The 20657-nt window shown below is 44.0% G+C and overlaps 2 protein-coding genes across 2 annotated transcripts in view; both read right to left on the reverse strand.

The window, feature by feature from the left end:
* P2RX3 (purinergic receptor P2X 3) overlaps window positions 1-20657 on the reverse strand; it is a 73310-nt gene that overhangs the window by 28131 nt on the left and 24522 nt on the right. The window contains exons 3-5 of the mRNA XM_056850822.1: window positions 8925-8996; window positions 7207-7273; window positions 683-776 (exon numbers count right to left, since the gene is read on the reverse strand). Coding sequence (XP_056706800.1) covers window positions 683-776; window positions 7207-7273; window positions 8925-8996 — 233 coding nt within the window. The remainder of the gene's footprint in view (window positions 1-682; window positions 777-7206; window positions 7274-8924; window positions 8997-20657) is intronic.
* Window positions 12944-13590, reverse strand: LOC130478662 (factor in the germline alpha-like). Its single transcript, XM_056850825.1, has one exon. It carries the CDS (start codon window positions 13588-13590, stop codon window positions 12979-12981), a length of 612 nt encoding a protein of 203 aa, XP_056706803.1. The 3' UTR covers window positions 12944-12978.

Raw genomic sequence — 20657 nt, forward strand, 5'->3', positions numbered from 1 at the left:
GTAGGGAGGAAGATAATTGAAATCAGCCTCTTGGAACAGATGATCCATTATAAATGGAGTCAAGAACAAAATAAGGCCTCTAGCCCAAGTTTTCTGAAATATTTTGAATATTTTCTTTACCCCCTCCCCCCAGAGCACAACATGGATAATTTTCCTATGATTGACCTTACGGAGATTTCCATGCACAGTTCTGTGGACTGGGGTACTAATCCAACAATGGCATTAGAAGAGAGACAGAAAAGGACATCTCTGAACTCCTCCCAAAATTCCACTCAGTGAACTTTCATTAGAAGAAACATGTAGCTCTTTCTGGCTTCTAAGGCATTAATATTTGGGAAGCTTCCACCAGCTGGATATGCTGCTTGGTTTCCATAGCTTAGCGACTGCAACAAATATCACCATGAGAACAGGAGAACAGGAATTGGACTTCTCAAAAAGACAGTTAATGGAGCGGTCAAATGATTTCTCCTGCTTTTGTTGTAAGATGACCAAAATGCAATTAAAAGGGAGGCTGCCAGCTACACAAGGGAATTTGTGGGTTCAAGGAATATTTGTCCAAGGTCAATTGAACATTATTTGAATAACCAGTTGATCAACAGTCTAACTCTAATTGAAAGTGTATAGCCTAGGCAATAGTTCCCTACTTTTAAAGTACAAGAGACTGGGCTGCCTCAGTACTTACACTTGTTTGGTATCCACCTCTGCTGGGCACCAGCCCTGAATCTGACATGTCCGGATGGTGGCATTGTAATTAACGCATAAGCCCGTTAGGATCCCTGCAATAGAAAACACCCCATCATGTAAATGAAAATGTAAAGCTAAAGCTCTGATTGACACAAAGCCAAGTTACGTCACGGAATCTAAACATAAAAAGTGTTTGCAACTCTCCACTCTTTATAATGCACTCCATGTAGTCCTTTGGTGATGAGTGAATTTGTCCACCCCAAATTTCAATCAGGAGTATAACTTTTTTGGAGTTTTGTTGACTTTGGGGGGGGGGCAGCTGTGTTTAAATCAGCGGATCCAAGGAAGCTTAGAATCATAGAAACATAGAGTTGGAAGGGACCACCAGGGCCATCAAGTCCAACCCCCTGCACAATGCAGGAAATTCACAACTACCTCCCCCCTCCACACCCCTAGTGACCAGAAGATGGCCAAGATGCCCTCCCTCTCATCATCTGCCTAAGGTCACAGAATCAGCATTGCTGACAGATGGCCATCTAACCTCTTCTTAAAAACCTCCAGGGAAGGAGAGCTTACCACCTCTCAAGGAAGCCTGTTCCACTGAGGATATCGCGGAGTACAGCGGGTTTATCAGTTGGTCCAAAACACTCCACCAGACTTCAGCTACTATAAAAGTGCTTAGTTTATTTACAGTGTATAAAATATCCCAGGCTAGCCTGATCTCGTCAGATCTCAGAAGCTAAGCAGGGTCAGCCCTGGTTAGTATTTGGATGGGAGACCACCAAGGAATACCAGGGTTGCTGTGCAGAGGAAGGCACTGGCAAACCACCTCTGTTAGTCTCTTGCCATGAAAACCCCAAAAGGGGTCACCATAAGTCGGCTCCGACTTGAAGGCACTTTACACACACACACACATAAAATATCCAGCATACACTTCCATTCAGTATATTCTCCAGCATAGCCTCCGGCTTAGTTCTCAGCATAACACCCCAACACTGAGCCCTAGAGGCTACTCACTTAAATACATATCTACATCCAGATATCTATCAGGCCACCTGGTGTTACACCCATAGCGTTACATCATGCTTCTGGCCATATCTGGTTTATCCCAGTTTACACTGCTGCTTCCAGGCTATTGCCACCTGTTGCATCAGCTCAGATCCTACTGATCTGACAGGTCCTTGACAGCTCTTACTGATCAGCTGTCTGTCACAATATTATGGCATGCTTGTATTTCTGACAGAGGAACCGCTCTAACTGTTAGAAAATTCTTCCTAATGTCTAGACGGAAAATTCTTCCTAATGTCTAGACGGATACTCCTGTTGATGCAGCCCAAGACTGCATTTGCCTTTTTAGTTACAGCATCACACTAAGGTAGTAACTTTCTCAAAAAAGGAGATAAGATTAGTCTGAGATGACTTATTCTTGAGAAACCCATGCTGGCTCTTAGTGATCAGATCCATCCTTTCTAAATGCTCAAGGACGGACTGTTTGATGATTTGTTCAAACACTTTTCCTGGTATAGAAGTCAAGCTGATGGGTCGGTAGTTACCTGGATCCTCCTTTTTCCACTTCTTGAAGATGGGGACAACTTTTGCCCGCCTCCAATCTTCTGGCACCTCGCCTGTTTGCCAAGACTTTTCAAAAATAATGGACAGAGGTTCCGAAATTACATCTGCAAGTTCTTTGAGTACCCTTGGGTGCAATTCATCTGGCCCAGAGGATTTTGTTTCATTTCTGTACTTACCTGTGAGTTTATGCCACTCCCTGCAAATCTTTATTGTTCTCGTCTCCAGGTATTACCAGCATACAAGGCTTTAAATTGTTGTCTCGCTTACCATTCTTACTTGTAATTTATATAGCTTTCGTTATTTGCAGAGTTCTATAAAATATTTATGATATATTCCCACATACAACCCTCTGAGGCAGGTCACTATTTCCCCCACTTTACAAGCAAGAAACCAAGAAATAACAATGCTCCCAAGGCCAGATGTCAAATCCATGGTAAAAGTAGGAGTTGTATCCAGGTCTCCCTTATTCAACAGCGGGTAGCCGTGTTAGTCTGTCTGCAGTAGTAGAAAAGGGCAAGGTCCAGTAGCACCTTAAAGACTAACAAAAATATTTTCTGATAGGGTATGAGCTTTTGTGAGCCACAGCTCACTTCTTCAGATACAGCTAGAATGTGAATCCATCTGTCTTTAAGTTGAGGAGAGTGAATTCAGACTCACAAGGTTGATGGATTTCCATTCTTTACGGCTAAATGTGGTGCCTTCCATGAAGATAATTCACAGTGGGTAGCCATGTTAGTCTGTCTGCAGTAGTAGAAAAGGGCAAGAGTCCAGTAGCACCTTAAACACTCTCCTCTACTTAAAGACAGATGGATTCACATTCTAGCTATATCTGAAGAAGTGAGCTGTGGCTCACGAAAGCTCATACCCTACCAGAAAATATTTTTTTTAGTCTTTAAGGTGCTACTGGACTCTTGCCCTTTTCCCTTATTCAAGTCCAGTACTATACGACACCAGATTTTTTATCCCAGCCTACACCAACAAGGCAGGATAGGATACACAATATTAATACCATGAAAAATAAACTCTTAAAACTGCTTTTTCTGACTTAACCTCAACACAGCTACATGTGTGTGGGGGGGGAGGGGCATTTGTACTTCCCATCATCCCATACGTTATTTCTAAAAATAAAACTGCTCTACAAAACCACCCTGACTAATTCTGGCAGGATGTGTACCTGGGGAATAAACATTTTTAACTGCTGAACTTTGAAGAATGTACAAACAGAGCTATGTATAATACATATTTTTGGGACTACATGGCATGTGTGGGATTCAATAATAGCTGGTCATAGAATTCAGCATTCAAAGACTTTGCTCAGACATTAGATGTCACAATCTTTCCCCTCCGGCTCAGGATTGTACCTAAGGTTGTTAGCTCTGGGTTGGGAAATACTTGGAGATTTTGGGGGTGGAGCATGGGGAAGGCAATGTTTTGGGGAAGGACCTCAGCAGGGTACTATGTCAGTCCACCCTCCAAAACAGCCATTTTCTCCAGGGGAACTGATATTGATTGCTTGGAGATCAGCTGTAATAACGGGAGATCTTCAGGTGCCACCTGGAAGTTGGCAACCCTAAACCTAGGAAGCGGTCAAGAATGGGCCTTAGGTTTGCATGTTCGTCTCCTGCTCTTCGCTTGTTGCCTGGGAGATCCCTTGTTTCTTTGACACCAGAGGCCTCTTCCCAGGTACAAAAATGAGAGACTAGAGAGAGCGAGAGGCTCAAAATTACCAAAGGACTTCTCTTGGACCAGGGCAGGGCTTCAGTGCCTAGCCCAGTTGCTCATCCTACCACATGACTACATCGCACAAAATTGACCGATACAGGCAGATTTTCTTAATGTAATCAGTATCTGAAGGTTTTCAAAACATCTGAGTACAGTTTATTTAAACGAAGGTCTCAGATGATGATAATCCTCCAGATGTTTTAAGAACAGCCTTTTTGGAACTAAAGGCAATGTATTCACTAGCAAAGGCCTGGTCCTCCTTATTTTTCTACAAATAGGCATTATCCTTCTACCTAATGACTTCTTTCATGAAGCTCAGGGACTAACTGTCAGAACTACAGGTGTATAAATAAGTAATTGTCACTTTCAGACTTTTAATTTCATCCCATCCATTTTTCATTGATGGTGTTCCTAATTCATTTCGTTCTTTTACAAAGATTTTAATGCCATTTATATGTTATATGCCATTTATAAACAACTGATGCAAAATAACATTAAAATCATGGAAATTTGACAGAAAAAAAATCAGTGATAGGAATAAGAAAATGGCATGAGAATAAAAACTAATGGGTTGAGTTTGTATAGTCAGGAAGTGACCTTGGAATGGGAATTTTCAATTTGAAATAGTGGGGTTACATATTGTAGCAGCATCTTAGTTTTGATCAAGGTGCAAAGTAGGAAAGATGTGCAGGGTGATCTAAAGAAAACCAGGGGCAGATGGATGGGCAGAAAGTACTGGCCCCTTGCCCTGTAATGGCTCCCCACACCCCATGGTGCCTAAAATTGCTGGTTATTTCCAGGTGGGGATTACCTGTAGTTTTAGAACCTGTCTAGGAAAGCAGAAGTGGGGGAAGGGGTTTCTGAGGAAGAAGCACAGGTGAGGGAAGGGTTCAGCACCATCTTAATGCCTACCTTTTCACAGAATCATAGAGTTGAAAGGGCCATACAGGCGATCTAGTCCAACCCCCTGCTCAATACAGGATCAGCCTAGGGCACCCCGACAAGTGTTTCTCCAGCCACTGCTTAAAGACTACCAGAGGGGGGGAGCTCACCACCTCCCTAGGCAGCCAATTCCACTGTTGAACTACTCTCATTGTAAAAAAAAATTCCTAATATCCAGAAGGTACCTTTCTGTATGTAATTTAAACCCATTATTGCAAGTCCTATCCTCTGCTGCCAACAGGAATAGTTTCCTGCCCTCCTCTAATTGACAGCCTTTCAAATACTTAAAGAGAGCAGTCATATCCCTCTTAAACCTCCTCTTCTCCAGACTGAATATTGCCAAGTCCCTCAGCCTTTCCTCATAGGGCTTGGTCTCCAGGCCCCTGATCACCCTCGTCACTCTCCTCTGCACCCGCTCCATTCTGTCTACATCCTTTTTGAAGTGAGGCCTCCAGAACTGTACACTACTCCAGGTATGGCCTGACCAATGCAGTGTACAGTGCGACTATGACATCTTGAAATTTGGACGTTATGCCTCTGTTGATACACCCCAAGATTGCTTTAACCTTTTTTGCCACTACATCACACTGGCTGTTCATATTTAATGTATGGGGTCCACCCGTACCCCAAAATCTTGTTCACACACACTCCTACCTAGAAGTGTATCCCTCATCTAGTATGTGTGTGCCTCATTTTTGTTACCCAAATGTAGAACTTGGCATTTATCCTTGTTGAATTGCATCTTGTTCAAATCCACCCACTTTTCCAGTGTGTTCAGATCTTGTTGAATTCTATCTCTATCTTCTGGTGTGGTTGCTGCTCCTCCCAATTTGGTGTCATCTACAAATTTAATGAGTAGTCCCTCCATCCCCTCATCCAGATCATTTATAAAAATACTGAAAAGTACCAGGCCCAGAACCGAGCCCTGTGGCACCCCACTGGACACTTGGACACCTCCCTCCATTCAGATGAAATGCCATCGAAGACTACTCTTTGAGCACGGTTTTCCAACCAGTTCCCTATCCACCTAACTATCCTAGTGTTCAGTCCACAGTCCTCTAGTTAACTCATCAGAACATCATAGGGAACCCTGTCAAAAGCTTTACTGAAATCCAGGTAAACAACATCGACGGCATTCCTTCGATCCAATCAGCTCGTCACTCAATCAAAGAAGGAAATGAGGTTGGTCTGGCAGGACCTATTGAAAAGTACCAGGCCCAGAACTGAACCCTGTGGTGCCCCACTGGACACCTCACATCAGATGAAATGTCATTGGCAACTACTCTTTGGGTGCCGTTCTCCAACCAGTTCCTTATTCACCTAACTGTCCTAGAGTCTAGTTTGCAGTGCTCCAGTTTACTCATCAGAACATCATGGGGAGCCCTGTCAGAGGCAGGGTTTGGAGATCTCCCGCTATCCAAACCATTTCTGTGTTGCTTTGAAGGGTGGACTCTATGGCAATGAACCCCACTGAGGTACATGTCCTCCCCAGGCTCCACCCCCAAATCTCCAGGAGTTTCTTAACCTGGAGCTGACAACCCTACCCCACCACACACACACACCCTCTGCCGATGGCCAGGGGGAACCTGGCAACCCTCACTGAAATCCAGGTTAACAACATCAACAGTGTTCACTCGATCAAAGAAGGAAACGAGTTTGGTCTGGCAGGACCTGTTAGGAACAAATCCGTGCTGACTTCCCCGGATCACCAAGTTGTCCTTCAGATGCTTGCAGATTGATCCCTTTAAAGTCAACTCCAATATCTTCCCTGGGACAGAGATCAGACTGACTGGCCTGTGGTTTCTTGGGTCATCCCTCCTCCCCGTTTTGAAAATTAGGATAACATTTGCCCTCCTCCAGTGTTGTGGCACATTTCCCATCCTCCAAGAGGTCTGAAAGATGATGGACAAAGGCTCTGCAAGCTCTCTCTCGGGAGCATACCATCTGGCCTGGGGGAATAAAATCTGTGAATAAAATCACCCCTCCCATTTTATATCTGTTCAGTGATAATCCATGGTCTAAAACATGGGTCTGCCACCTTCATTTCTAATTAGACCTCTTCAGGACATCCCAGGCAGTCTCCAACCCAAGCACTGATCACACTGAGATCTGCTTTGCTTAAACAGTGCAACAGCTCCCTGTCAGAATGTCCTCAAGCTATTTCTTATGAGGCAATTCAGCTGTGCATAAATGATTATGGAAATTAGCCCTTGCACAGTGGTGATTATTAGAAAAACCTTTCCTCCCTAGTCTGGCTATCTTCCTGATGTGGTTTTATTCACTTACCCCCTCCTGTAGTGGGGACAGGCCTTTTGCATTCATTGTCCGATTCACACACGTAACTCTTTTCATTCTGGAATAGGAAAGAGAAGAGGAAGGGAGAGAAAATTAACCTTTGATGCTTATGAAATTCAACCTCTTTTTAATTTAGAAATTTTAATGCCACCTCTCTAGAGTCCAGCTTAAGGCAGCTGCAAGTAAAAAAACCCCACCCATCATAATAAATACAAAAAAGGCCCTTAAAAACAAGCTAGGGACATAAAAATAGCATAAAGGTCTTTATGCTATTTTCATAAAACAGATCTCATAAGCCAGCCAGGCCCTATTTTATGCTCCCACTGCTGTTCCAAGATGCTTTGTCTTCTGAGGTGTTAACAGCAGGGCTGAGCATTGTGAGGTGATGGGCTGGGGGATCCATCTCCCCAGTGTTTCCTGAGCTACATTTCAGTCACATGAAGCTCTGATTCGGACCAGGGTCACGTGGAGAGTAAGTTTAATCCTTCCATTCCCACCTTGCTGCACTTATTGAAACTATTCTCCGTTTCCTGAAAGGAGAAAAAAAATACGCACAACATATGTGCCCATCTTTCCCCCCTGCCAGGGCCACTAACAGCTTCAGGCTTCAACAGGCAAAGCTACAGGAAGGTGAAAGGGTTCATTACTCCCCCTCCCCAAGAGTCCCTGATCCAAATCTGAAATTTAGCTTTAAGGAACACTTGCAAGTAATTCCAGAACAGATCTCACAGTAGAAAGGAGCAAGAGTCCATCAGCACCTTAAAGACTAACAAAATTTCTGGCAGGATGTGAGCTTTTGTGAGTCACTCATAGCTCACTTCTTCAGATCTCACAGTGTCTCATTCCTAAAACATTGGACACGCTTAAACCATGGGTCCCCAACATGGTTCCCGTGGGTGCCACGGTGCCCACCAAATGTGGGCCAGATAGGGTGGGGCCAGATAGGGCTTTTGCCCAACAGGGCTTCTAACTGGCCATCTGATTGGCTGCGTAGTTAAAAATAATAATTTCAGCAGCAGCTGCCACTGCAACACGAGGATCTTCACTTTGAGACTAAAGATAAGCTGTGTGTAAGCAATACAATATTTTTAAACGATATGTTTATTTCGAAGAGCATCCTGCTAAGCTGAGCTTCTGCGTAAAACGTTGAAGAGTTACTCTTAAGAGTTCTGCATAACTTAATCCCTCGCTTTTTGTGGTTGGCTCCACCTCCGGAGGCAGCCATTATTGGCTCCAGTTTCTGCAGCAGCCATTTTGTGATTGTGCTCACCACCTTGTGTCCTCAGGTTCAAAAAGCGTGCCCTCAGGTCCAAAAAGATTGGGGCTTAAACCATGAGAATCTGCACAAGGCAGGAAAAACTACATCTTCAGTAGGGGTGTACATTTGGCTAAAGCTGAACTCTCCCCCCACCCCCGAAAAATACAGACTTTGGAGAGGGCAGGCAGCAAGGATCTGAACATTGGGCCTCCTCCAAAGTTCACGTGGACTTCGGAGGGGGCAGGCGTTGCAGAACTCTATGCGGCGAATTTTTGGGGTTGGGGTTTACTAAACCCAAATTTTTTCAATTATTCGGAAAAGTCAAATTACTTATATTCGGCTTCTTGAAAAATTCCAAGTTTATTAAACCTGAAAAATACTGGGGAAAGGTGCACAGCGCTAATCCCCCATTCGTTCCACTTTCTCCCCTCTTGTTGCCTCTCTTGCTTACCTCAGGGCAGATCCCTTGGACCTGGTTCTCTGTCACAATGAGTTTGGTGATGATAACAAAGACAGATGTTCCCTGGGGTGGGGAGGGGTAAGGTGGGAAAGATGGAAGAGGAGGAAAAAAATGTCAAGTTGTTGTAGGAGGGTCACTCAGAAAAAGGAAAGGCAGAATCGGAAAACACAGAAAGAACTGTCAGATTGGAGCGAGCAAGTCCACAAAAGTCACTGGACACCACTTTTTAAAACTTTTGTTCTTGCCCACACAGTCTGTTAGTCATTCATGGCACACTGATGACATGGAAGCAATTTTTTTTAAAAAAACTTTCAGCTTTACAAATATTCCTCTGCCTGACCCCCTGAGGACAGTTCTTACTTGCCCCAGGCTATCAGGCCTGTGATATTTATAAACTTGGATTCAAATTTAAAAAAAATAAGAGCTATTCTGAGACGCAAACTAGAAACTATATACAATTTCACATACTGTTCTACAACATTTAAAAAAAACCAAAGTGTCTTATTTTGTTCGTTTAAACATTACCATTCCTTTCTTTGCTCTAAATACCACCCTCAATGCTCCTGTGTGTATGTGTGTGTGTGTGTGGGGGGGGGGGGGAAAGATGTGCATACCCTGTATCTTTTTGTTTAACTTCAATAGCACCGGGGGGGGGGGCAATTTTGAGTGGTAGGGGGTGAACAGCTGTCCTCACTCCCTTTGTTCGTATACTCATACCTTGTAACCTGTTGAGGTTGCTTTTGTTTTAAAAGAATAGCCAGGAGAAAAATGTACACAACTATGTGTCAACTCTACTTTGGGCCTGTACAACTTCAGATATTATATATGAAACATTATAGGGAGGGCTTTGTGACAAAGCACATCCATTGCCTGCAGAAAGTCCCAGGTTCGATTCCTGACCTCTCCACTTCAGAATTACAGGTTTCAATTATCTGGAAAAGCCATACTCTGCTTGATACGTTGGAGTGTTACTGTCAATTGGAGAATAGGCAATACAATAGATGGACCAATGGTCTGACTTGGTCTAAGGCACCTTCAGATATATGAATAAAAGAAGGGGAGAGCACCAAGACAAAATGAAGGCAAGAAAACAAAGGGTGCAGAGGGAAATGAATTCGTTAATAATTTTTTCAATCCCTATATGTTTGCATGCAGCTTTGTCAGGGGGAATCTAATAAAATGCAAAAACAGCACAAAATAATAATATAAACATGATTCCTGATTAAAACATTTAAAATATTTAGAAAAATTATACATAAGACAATTCACAGAGCATGTACAGAGTGCAATATTTAATTACATCTTAATATTGAGAAAATTAAATAAACAGCAATGTATACTATGTATTGTGAATTTACAAAGAAATTCCATTTTAAATTAACATTAATTAGTACTTTTTTGGATTCTTTTTAGTAATGTCCCCATGCATGCATTAAGGCAAAAGTGAGCTGTCCCAGCTGAAACTGGCTCTTATCTACAGAAGTGTTGGCCAAGAATTGTTCTCATTTAACTCCTTAGGGTTTTCTATTCTCTAGTAGGAATCACTCTGATTCTTCCTTTATTGCGGGATGTGATTGTAAGGAAACTCCCTTCAATCTTTGTGCCACAATCCCCCCATCAGTTCCACGAAGAAAGTTTACATGTAGTTTCCACCATGCATTTCTATCATGTTCGTTTACAGTGTGTCCCTGAGGCCGCAGGTGCTGCACTGCTGTGGGGAGAGGCGCAGCAATGGTGCAGCTGGGAGGCCTCCTAAGGGGCTTTGCAGCAGTGGGCGGCCACGGAAAATAAAAGTGAAATTAGAAGGGAGAGGGCAAGGTGTGGCTTGGTGGTGGTGGCCCGCCGTGATGGTGGTGGTGGCACAGCCCGAGTCCAGCCAGGGCTGTCGGAAGGTCGGGGTCGGGGGCTGGGAGGGCAGGGGTGGGGTGAGGGCAGGAGAGGAAGGCCAGGAGAAGTGTGGGATGGGATCAGGAGTTGTAGCACCAAGAAGGACAACTGTGGCAGAAATATGGGGCACTGTATTGGCAGAAGTGCCCCCCTGGTCATCACCCCGACCTCCAGTCACACCCAAGCACCACTTCTTCCCTTGTCATTACTGGCAGGGTAGTTGACAATGAGTCGGCAGGAGCAATCTTGCAGTCCTGCCTGTGTCTCCTTTTCTCTGGAGCGACCCTGCCTCGTCCACGAGTGGTCCACCTGCTGGCGGCTCTGGACTGGTGGGTGGATCGTGGGCAGTGGCACTGTAACCAGGGCCGCAAGTTCAGGGCATGAGTCAGCACCCTCTGGCTTGTGCACAGTGAGGGCCTGGACTGCCTCCATCTGCTCAGGGCAGTACTCCACAAGAACCGCGAGGAGGTGACCACCACTTGCCAGGGTCCTACTCTAGGGCCATCCCTGTCCTGCACAAAGTGCTGTTGTCCCAGTGAGTTCTGGGCACTGGCAGCATCCACGGAGTGCTGGTGGAGGTCCTGGAGGATTCCCCCTCCTCAGCATGGTACGCCCCCCGAGCCTTCCTGGACGCCATGGTCACCAACCTTCCCCCTCCGCCGCTTGCCACTGCTGGCCTAACTCCACTTACACCAGCGTCCAGAGGCTTCTTGAGCAGGCAGAAGTGCCTTTTGCGCCGGCAGAAGGCCTTGCAGGCCTCCTAAGCACTTTCACTTCCAAACCTCAGGAATGTGCTCTTAGTGTTTTCCCTGATACATATTCTTATTTTAGCAATTGTTTTCGTGAAGGTTATAGCTGATTTACTGAACAAAGGCTAATGGACATTCCAATCCCCCCATAACCCTTGTGGACTTGGCAACATATGAATTTCAGTTCTTGGGGGCAAGATCTTCAAGGAACAAACATACCCTATTGTTGAACCACAAATTTCCCACAGAAAACCTTTTGCTTCTCCTCTGTTAAAAAAATTATTAGATTTCATGGACGTTGAATTGCTTAGTCTATCACATTCAGAAAGAATGTGTGAAAGGAAGGGATATTGGTGTCTGAACAGAGCAGATGTGCCCTAGAAGAGGTTGGGTTTGTGGGTTTTTTGGCATAGTTATGTGCTCTCTGCTTCTCTGAGCTGTGAGATGCTCCAAGAGCAGTGCTCTCAGGTATAGTATCCTTTCAGTGAGAGAACTTACTAAAGGCGTTTTTGTAGTAATTGTTTTCTTGACAAATACACAAGAAGAGTATAGAGGAAGCAAACAGACACACCTTCAGCAACAAGCATCTCCCCAGAAAGCAGCATACAGCACCTGTGCAGCCCAGCTCCACAACTAACTAGAAACATTTTCTTCCCCTCTCTTTATGGGTTGCAAACTCCAATTACAAATGGTGTTCCCCATGCACACAAATATGCTGAGCACAGTTCAGCCCTCCCCCTGTAGGTAAATTTACCATTCAAGGAAACATCTACTCATATTAACATGCTTTAGCTGTTGAATCCCTGATCACCCACTCACTTTGTGTTGGAAATCAAAATATTGGCAACTGACCTATTATTTGGCCCTGGTCAATTATTGTCAAATACTCCAGGAAGCCAAGAATACCACTGTGAAGGTGGCAGCTTATAATTTTTCATTTCATTGTGATGTTAAATCATTAGTTAAATAAGACCAGGGTTCTGCCACAAAGCTTAGTGGGTAACCGTGGGGCAATCAGTCTCTCACAGCCTAACCCATGTCACAGGGTCAAGTAAGGATAAAACAGGAGTGGGGAAAACCATGAATGCTTTTCTGAATCCTTGGAGGAAGAACAGATAAAAGTAGAGCAGAGTGAGATCAATGACTCTTGTCTTCTTTGACAAAAACACAAGCTAATTCTTTGCCCAGAATGTTTTTATGTTCGTGTAACTTTCTCCTTCTGCATGCTTTGGATTTCCAATGGATCTGCAGTTGTTGTTGCTTGTTGTTGTTGTTTTAGTGCAACAGCTTTATTATCTTTTAAACAAATTAAGTGCTATTAAAAACACACACACACTCAAAGTCCTTTAGGAAAAGTAGTGCTCACTCTGGGAGTAAAGATCCACCACCCATCCATTATGGAGAACCGATTATCCATTTTTGTGAAGCTCTATGTGCCCCACATAGGCAGGCAGAACAGTTTCCCTCCAAGTATATATGGGGGCCTCCACCACCTCATTTGTGCATGCAGACTGTGTGTTATTTTCCACTTTAATGTAGCAGCTGGAACTCGGTGGTACTCTATTTCCCAGTAAACATCTCTCCAGGGGTACTGGTGCAGAAGTGGTCCCAGAAGGTTTGTGATCAACTGGGTCTTCCAGCTTCTTGCATCCTGCTGTTTCCTCCAAAATCAAGTGCAACAGACGAATGTATTCAGCTGCTGCTTTAAGCATGTCAACTTTACTAGGCTTCCGGTCTTTTGGGATTAATGGCACAAAAGACTTGAGTTTGGAAAAACCGCTGTTCAAGTTCTTTTTCCTCTCTCTTTCTTTGGCATTAGCAGCATGTCTCCTGCCCAAGACCTTCTCCCGGTTCTCAGTGGGAAAGTAGTAGCCGGAGGGCTTCCTCTTCACACGGGTAATAGGTGCCATGAAGGGCAGGGGGCCAAACCGCTCACTTAGGATCTCTCTGAGAATCTCTGGCGGAGAGGTCAGGAGTAGAGGCCACTGCCAAGCTTCCTCCAAGGGCGCTTCTTTAGCCATGTTTACTCCCGAGGAAAGCCTTGAAGAGGAGAGACCCCTTTGGACCTGCAGTTGTTTGAGGGATTACTAGTTCAGGTAGACAACGTGAGAGAAGCATTAGAATTTTGTTGCAGTTGCCATGGGGCAGGAGAAGAGGGTTATCTGCGGTCCTAGGAAGTACACTGTATATATTTAGAACAGAAAGTGCTTGTGCCCACTGACCTGTCCCAAATTTGATGCTTAAGGTACAATAAACCTGAATTCATATCCAGAGAACATTCTGACTTAAGAGTCCAAAAACTTGCGTCTATCCTTCTGCTAATGCCACTAGTTTTGCTACCTTTGATCTGCAAGATAAGCTCTTCGTGTCTGCATCTGAACTGTTCATGTGCATATTTATACCTTTCACGTCCCTTTAAAATACATACCACCTCCCTACCCTGATTCTTTCCTGATTGCTGCTTGCAGGTATTGCAAAAGCACAAGTGGCTAGGCTTTTAGTTAAGAATGTAAAATATAATTTTAAAAACAAATAAAATCTAACTGTAGGCATGCACTGTTCAAATATTGCGCACCCCCAGGTCCTGGTTCATACAGACATATTCAGTATTAGGTGAAGATTTGCAGGTGTGAATAGATCATGGACAGAACTTTAATACTATGTCATATCATGTTAAATGATATGGATTCACATTCAACTGCCACTGTTAAGACTAGAGAAATCAAGTCACGAACATGCATGTTTGAACTAGGACCTGCAGTTAAAGATATATATATTCTGCATGCATAATTTGAATTGTGCACATGTGTATTTTTAGCAGCTTGTTCTGTTAAAATACACACCAGCCCCAGTATTCTTGGGTGCCCAGGTACCCAGGAGGTGGGAAGAAAGCACCTGCTCTCCTTGGCCTTGAGTGGTCCAGGGAGGCAGGAAGATGGCTCTCACCTTCCTCCCAGAAGATGGCAAGAAGTTGCCACCCACCTCCTCACCCCCCCACAGTGAAGAAGAGGCTGGGGCTAGGCCCACCCTATCTCCCAATGGAGACTTGACAGATGGGGACATCAATTAGGTGGTTAGCTATATATTTTTAGATCTGTCTGTCTAACTGAACAACAGAAGTGTATAATATACATCTTTGGGATAGCGTGAAAGATACATTTAAATGTTTTGTGTACAAATATGATTATATGTGTACTGGAGATTAGAGTGGTGAACTTGATTAGATTTTTATAAAAACAAATCAACCTGATTTGAAAATTGCCCAGCAAGGTTGCATAGATCAAACTACTGCTGTGCTGCTTTTGTGCTTAATCTACATTTAAAACGAACAATATGTTCAATCCCATGGGTTGGCTGCATTAGGGCCTTGGAACTATAATGCTTCAGTCAGCAAGAACAATCCTAAACAGTTCTATTCAGACTCCTATTCAGGTCTATTCAGTGGCGCATTCTCCCATGAAAGTGTTCTTACAATTGTACTGTGAATCACATATGGTTACCATGGTGGACAATCTTCATTGGACAGGTAGGGTTGCCAGGTCCCTGTTCACCACCGGCAGGAGGTTTTGGGGGCAGAGCCTGACGAGGGCAGGTTTTGTAGAGGGAAAGGACTTCAATGCCATAGAGTCCAATTGTGAAAGCGGCCATTTTCTCCATCGGCAGGAGATCTCCAGCTAGTACCTGGAGGTTGGCAACCTTATGGACCGGTGGCAATCTTCTCTGTTGATACTGTTGGACCTCTCAGCAGCCTTTGATACAGTTGACCACTCCATTCTTATCCACTGGCTTGAATACGGAGTTGAATTTTCTACAGCAGGTTGAGAGTTTGGGGTGTGCTCATGGCCTCTGTCTTGCTCTTTGAAAAGCATGGTAGCCAGGAGCACCTTCGATCAGCTGCATATGATTCACCAGTTCTCTCATTACCCAGACTCAGCCAATCTGGCCATACTGATCCATGCTTCTGTAATCTTGTGGTTGGATTACTGCAACATGTTCTACATGTAGCTGTCCCTGAAGACAACCCAGAAACTACAACTGATCCAGAATGTGGCAGCCTGACAATTCTCACTGGTTAGCCACTGGGAACATATGTTATTCATTTTGAAACAGCTACATTGGCTGCCAGTCTGTTCCTGAGTTCAATTCAAGCTTCTGGTTATGATCTTTAAGGCCCTTCACAACCTGGGGCCCACATATTTGAAGGACCACCTCCGTCCATATGTCCCTTTGCACCATCTATAGTCATCAAGCCACCATTTGTTGGCTATTCCACTACTTAGGGTAGCCCATCTGGCATTGACCATTGTGGCTCCAGCTCTGTGGAATGGGCTCCCTGAAGAGGTGAGGGAGATCTTCAGGAAGTGCTGCAAGGCCTGCTTATTTGCCAAGGCTTTTGAGGGGGTTTGAATGGCAGTCATTTTTAAGGGAAGAGAGATTTGGGGTTTGTTATTTGATTTTAACTGAAAATGTTTTAACTGTTATTGTAAGCCACCTTGAACCATGACGAAAAGTAGGATTTAAATTTTTTAATCAATCAATCATTGGATGACCTTGATGTTTGCAACACCACAGCTGGTTGAATTATGCTAGCACTCCTTACCCAAATATGAAAAATACTGAGTTTACACATTAAAAATATTGAGATTTGAAAAGTAATATATTTTAAAATTTTATGGACCTTTAGCACTGGAGAGTTTTTTTTTTCAGTGGTGGTGCCTAGACTTTGAAATTCTCTCCACACAGACTCTTGCCTGTTACCAAATTTGTTTTCTTTGCCAGTGAAGACTTTTTATTTACAATCTTGACCATTCTGGAATTTTAGCTGTCTAATTCTCGTCACCACTATTTTTAGGTTGCACATTCAGGCTGTATTTCAGATGGTTTAAGATTTTATTCTGTTTTAATCTGATGTGTTTTAATGCTGCTACACAGGGGATTTTTACCGTATTGCCATCTTATTCTGCTGTTTCTTTTTTGTTTTAGTTTATTTTTTCTGGTTATACCATGGTATGCTTCCTTGAAGATATTTATGCAGAGAGATGAGACATGGGTTTTTTAAAAAATAGAAAAAAATATTGCCACCATCTCTTAAATTTTAGCTTGCCAGTCATGAAAACTAGAATCTTTACTTGTTTAGAAAAGGAACCCCTCCCCTAAATTCTCGGTATTCTAATGGCATACCTACAAAGCAAATAAATGCTTTTCAGTTTTATGCTTCTACAATGTCATGACTTCTAATGAATTTTGAGATTGGTACCAGTGCTGTAAAGAGAACTCTAATTCCTCCTCAAAGAATTGCCATTCTGAGAATTCCCTGTGCAAAAGGAATCTGTTAAAGTCTGTGGTGCAGGCATGCATCAATTATTACATGTGGCTTATATAAACAAGAGTCAAGGCTATGCATGGCCTGTCTTCAATATATTGTGGACAGCTCATGTCTTCTGAACAAGTTTAGGACTCAGTGGTGTTTCGATTCAATTTTCTGCTCCCTGTGTAATACTGAGCAGTAATTTCATCTCCCTGTGTTTCAGTTTTTCAGTTTGAAGAACATCCTTGATCTTGGACCAAATTCACACACAAAACACTTTTCAGCAGCTCCTGCTGTAGGTGTGCATATGTGAAAGAACAGAAAGGTGGTTCTAAGTGCATGAGAAGCAGGCTTTGGATGTCTGAAAACATAACAGCACCTTTCCATGTGCCAGTCTCTGGTTTCTGGATTGATGGCCATGCAGAAAGGCTGGTTTATAACTGCACTCCAACATTCCTGCTGTTGACAATGCAAGTGTTATTTTAGCATCAGACTGTATACTGATCATGGGATCTCTTTGCCATCGCAGTTATGGTACTCCTCGCTCTTGGCCTGCTTCACTACCTTTATAACTGTGCATTATAAACATAATGAAGGAGCAGAGGGGAACATAATTTGTGCTTCAGTGGGAACATAATTTGTTCTTGAAGAAGCAGCAGCACAATAAGAAAACCAGGAGACTTTCCCCTAGAGTTGGAGAGGGGAAGTACGTGCTGTCCAAAGAAAAATGTGCATTAATTTTTCTTAAGATGGTGCTGTATTCCTATGGGGGAGGGAAGCCTTGCACTATGCTTTATTCCTTTTTAATAGCTATATGAGTGTTCATGTGGATAAGCACCCATCTCATTATGCACTTAAAGAGCAACAGAATAACCCCCTCCCCCACCACAAACAATTTCCAGAGAGTTCTGGATGTGAGAGCGTATCAGGTGCCTGAGACAGTCACCCAAAAGCATACACGTTTGGATTGCAGCACCACTGGTCATGACTAGCTTTGCCATTTGAAGCTTGAAGTGCTTTGGAAAACCTGGCACCATTGTAAGACACACACAAAATAAACAAATAGGGTGTTATCTAACCCAATCCAACAATATCTAGATACTGGGCCAGTAGAGCCTAAGTGGTATAGATTAGGGCAGGGGATATCTAGGTTCAAGTCCCCACTCAACCATGACACATGTCAAAGAGCTCCAACCAGCCTCCACCAGCTGGAGCTGCTTTGGTTTGGTCAAAAGTTTCCCAAAAAGACAAAACATTAAACTCTGGGTCTCCACCCCCAGTTTAATCAGTAGCTGCCACCAACTCTGGACCAAAAGTTAAGCCTCCAGGCACGGGGTCCAGAGTAACCCCTGCCAAGCTTCAAAAGTTAAGTGCAACGCTTACCCTGCAAGGTAGAAGCCTGCCAGGGAAAGATTACACTCCCAAAATATCTTAGGTTCTTTAGGTAGGTGATTTTTACACTCAAACAAGGCACTTAGAATTTAGGCTTGGAATCCCAAAATCAAAAGACACAATCCATTTAAAGGCTAACAATTTATTATAAGACTCAGGCTGGTTTACAGGAAAGAAAAGGTTCATGAAGTTTCAAGCAAGAAAATAATAAACTATTTAGCATAGCTAACTAGTACATTCAAAAGCCTTTTTGGTTCAAAAGGATTGGCAAAGGTTTCTTGCATCAGATTTATAGTTACCAAGTTCCAAAGATGATTCCAGCATTCAAGAGTTTCAAAAGAGTGTCCAAAGGTTTCTCAAGCAGGTCAGCTTGACCAAAGTTTCCCCCTCAAGGGTCAAAATCAAATGGGTTGTGATGCTGCCAGCACAGCTCTCCTGCTGTACCCCAAAGCATGCATGATTTGCTCAGGACTGGTTTGCCCTTATATTCGTTTTCTCAGTGGCATGAGCTCATAGAGGCCAATTGAGAAAACGCAAGCAATTAGCTGTTAATTAATCGCTTGGTCAGAAATGCTGACTCCTTAATTGATGTGTTCAGGTGAGGAAGCCTGCAGAACTACCTGCACCTGGACATCGTCATGATGGCTGACCGATTGGTTACTATGGCAATGCACGGCCTTGCATTCCAGAAAGGGGAGAGAAGGCTTTAACGAGCACCAGCTGAGGCTTACCTTACTCCCTCTACAGAAGCAGTTTTCAAAAGGAAACTTATTTTGCTGGTCTGAAATCCCAACAACACAGAATTCATAGGCTTCTAGGCCTGAACCCAAAAGAAATAATACAATCCAAGAAATTGAGGGACCTCAACTTCTTGACAACACATACTAGGTGACCCTGGGCTAATCATATTCTTTCAGCCTAACCTCTCACATAGAGCTGTTGTAAGGGTAAAAGGGAAATGGGAACCCACCCTGCTCTGAGTTTTTTTGGGGGAAAACAGGACAAAAATTTAATTGATTTGGGTACAAGGACTTTGACCTATGGAGTGTGCTTTCCCCTCCTCTTTTGTCCTATAGTAGCCCAAAATGCTCCCCCAAATCCTCTTCAAGAATCCCCAACAACAGGATTTCAGGGGGCATTTTGAGCTTCTGTACTGGCTGGTCAGGCGGGTAGGGCTGCCATTGCAGCACGGTGCAGAGAGGGCTGAGGGCAGGCATGGCAAGAAGCAGAGGAGGGAACAGAAGTTGAGACTTCTGCAGCCTGGCAGCTGCACTAAATGGGAAAATCAACGGGGTAATACAAAGTCCAGTAAACAATCCAGAAGTCAGGCCGGGGTCTGGTACTTATCAGAGACTGAGCAGCAAGGGTTGTCCGTAATCATTCTGAGGTCGGGGTCACAGGCAAGTCAGGTGTTGTTGTCAGGAATCAGTCCAAGGTCAAAGACAGGCAAGGGAGTAACTGGAGTGGAGCGTCACTGAAGCCAGAGTTCAGTAAGTTGCATTCACGTTTCAGCTGGGTTTTGCCACACCTTAAATCTGGCCGGTTATCGGAGTGAGCTTGGTCCTGCCATCACTCACTTTTGTCTTCAGCCGTTGCAATCTCCTTACGTCTCAGCAACCTAGCTGAGCGTTGTCTTTCAGTAAGCAGCTTTTGCTGCTTCTCTCTCCAGAGATCCAGGGGGTTGATTTCTTGCTCTAAATCTTCAGCTGTCTCTGCCTCTCTGGCCTTTGAGGCCAGCTGGACTCTGTCAACTTGTCCAGATGTTGATGCCTCTGCTGGTTCCTTTGATCTATCTGCCGATTCAGATGGCTTCTCTGCTGCATTTTCAGGAGGAGTGGCCAGCTGTTCCAGCTCTCCTTCTGATGCCTCCGAGCCCATCACAGGTGAGGCCGTGACAGCTGCCAGGAAAATCGCATTCTGCAGTTAGAAATCCTAGAACCTATGAAAGTCTGTATTAGGGTTGTCAGGTCCCTCTTTGCCACCAGCAGGAGATTTTTGGGGTGGAGCCAGAGGAGGGCAGGGTTTGGGATGGGGAGGGACTTCAATGCCATAGATTCCAATTGCCAAAGCGGCCATTTTCTCCAGGTGAACTGATCTCTATTGGCTGGAGATCAGTTATAATAGCAGGAAATCTCCAGCTAGTACATGGAGGTTGGCAGGTACTAGTCTGGATCCAAGCCAATACATGGGCATCAAGATAGATGTTTACATCTGAGGTACATACCCTGGCACCACTGAACAGACTATGATCTTTTAATATGTCCACATGTATTCACCTGGAACTACTAGTTCCTGCACATGACTATATCTAGATGGAGGCCTTGGTCAGTTCACAGCTCTAAAAAGCATTCCCAAGCATTCTATCTTGAAAGTACACATAACTCATTA

Source organism: Euleptes europaea, chromosome 6, assembly GCF_029931775.1.
Source record: "Euleptes europaea isolate rEulEur1 chromosome 6, rEulEur1.hap1, whole genome shotgun sequence".
Lineage (NCBI taxonomy): Eukaryota > Metazoa > Chordata > Lepidosauria > Squamata > Sphaerodactylidae > Euleptes > Euleptes europaea.

What these genes read in the sequence shown, in the direction of transcription:
- LOC130478662 (XM_056850825.1), bottom strand. Translation starts at nt 13,590, where the DNA reads ATGGCTAAAGAAGCGCCCTTGGAGGAAGCTTGGCAGTGGCCTCTACTC.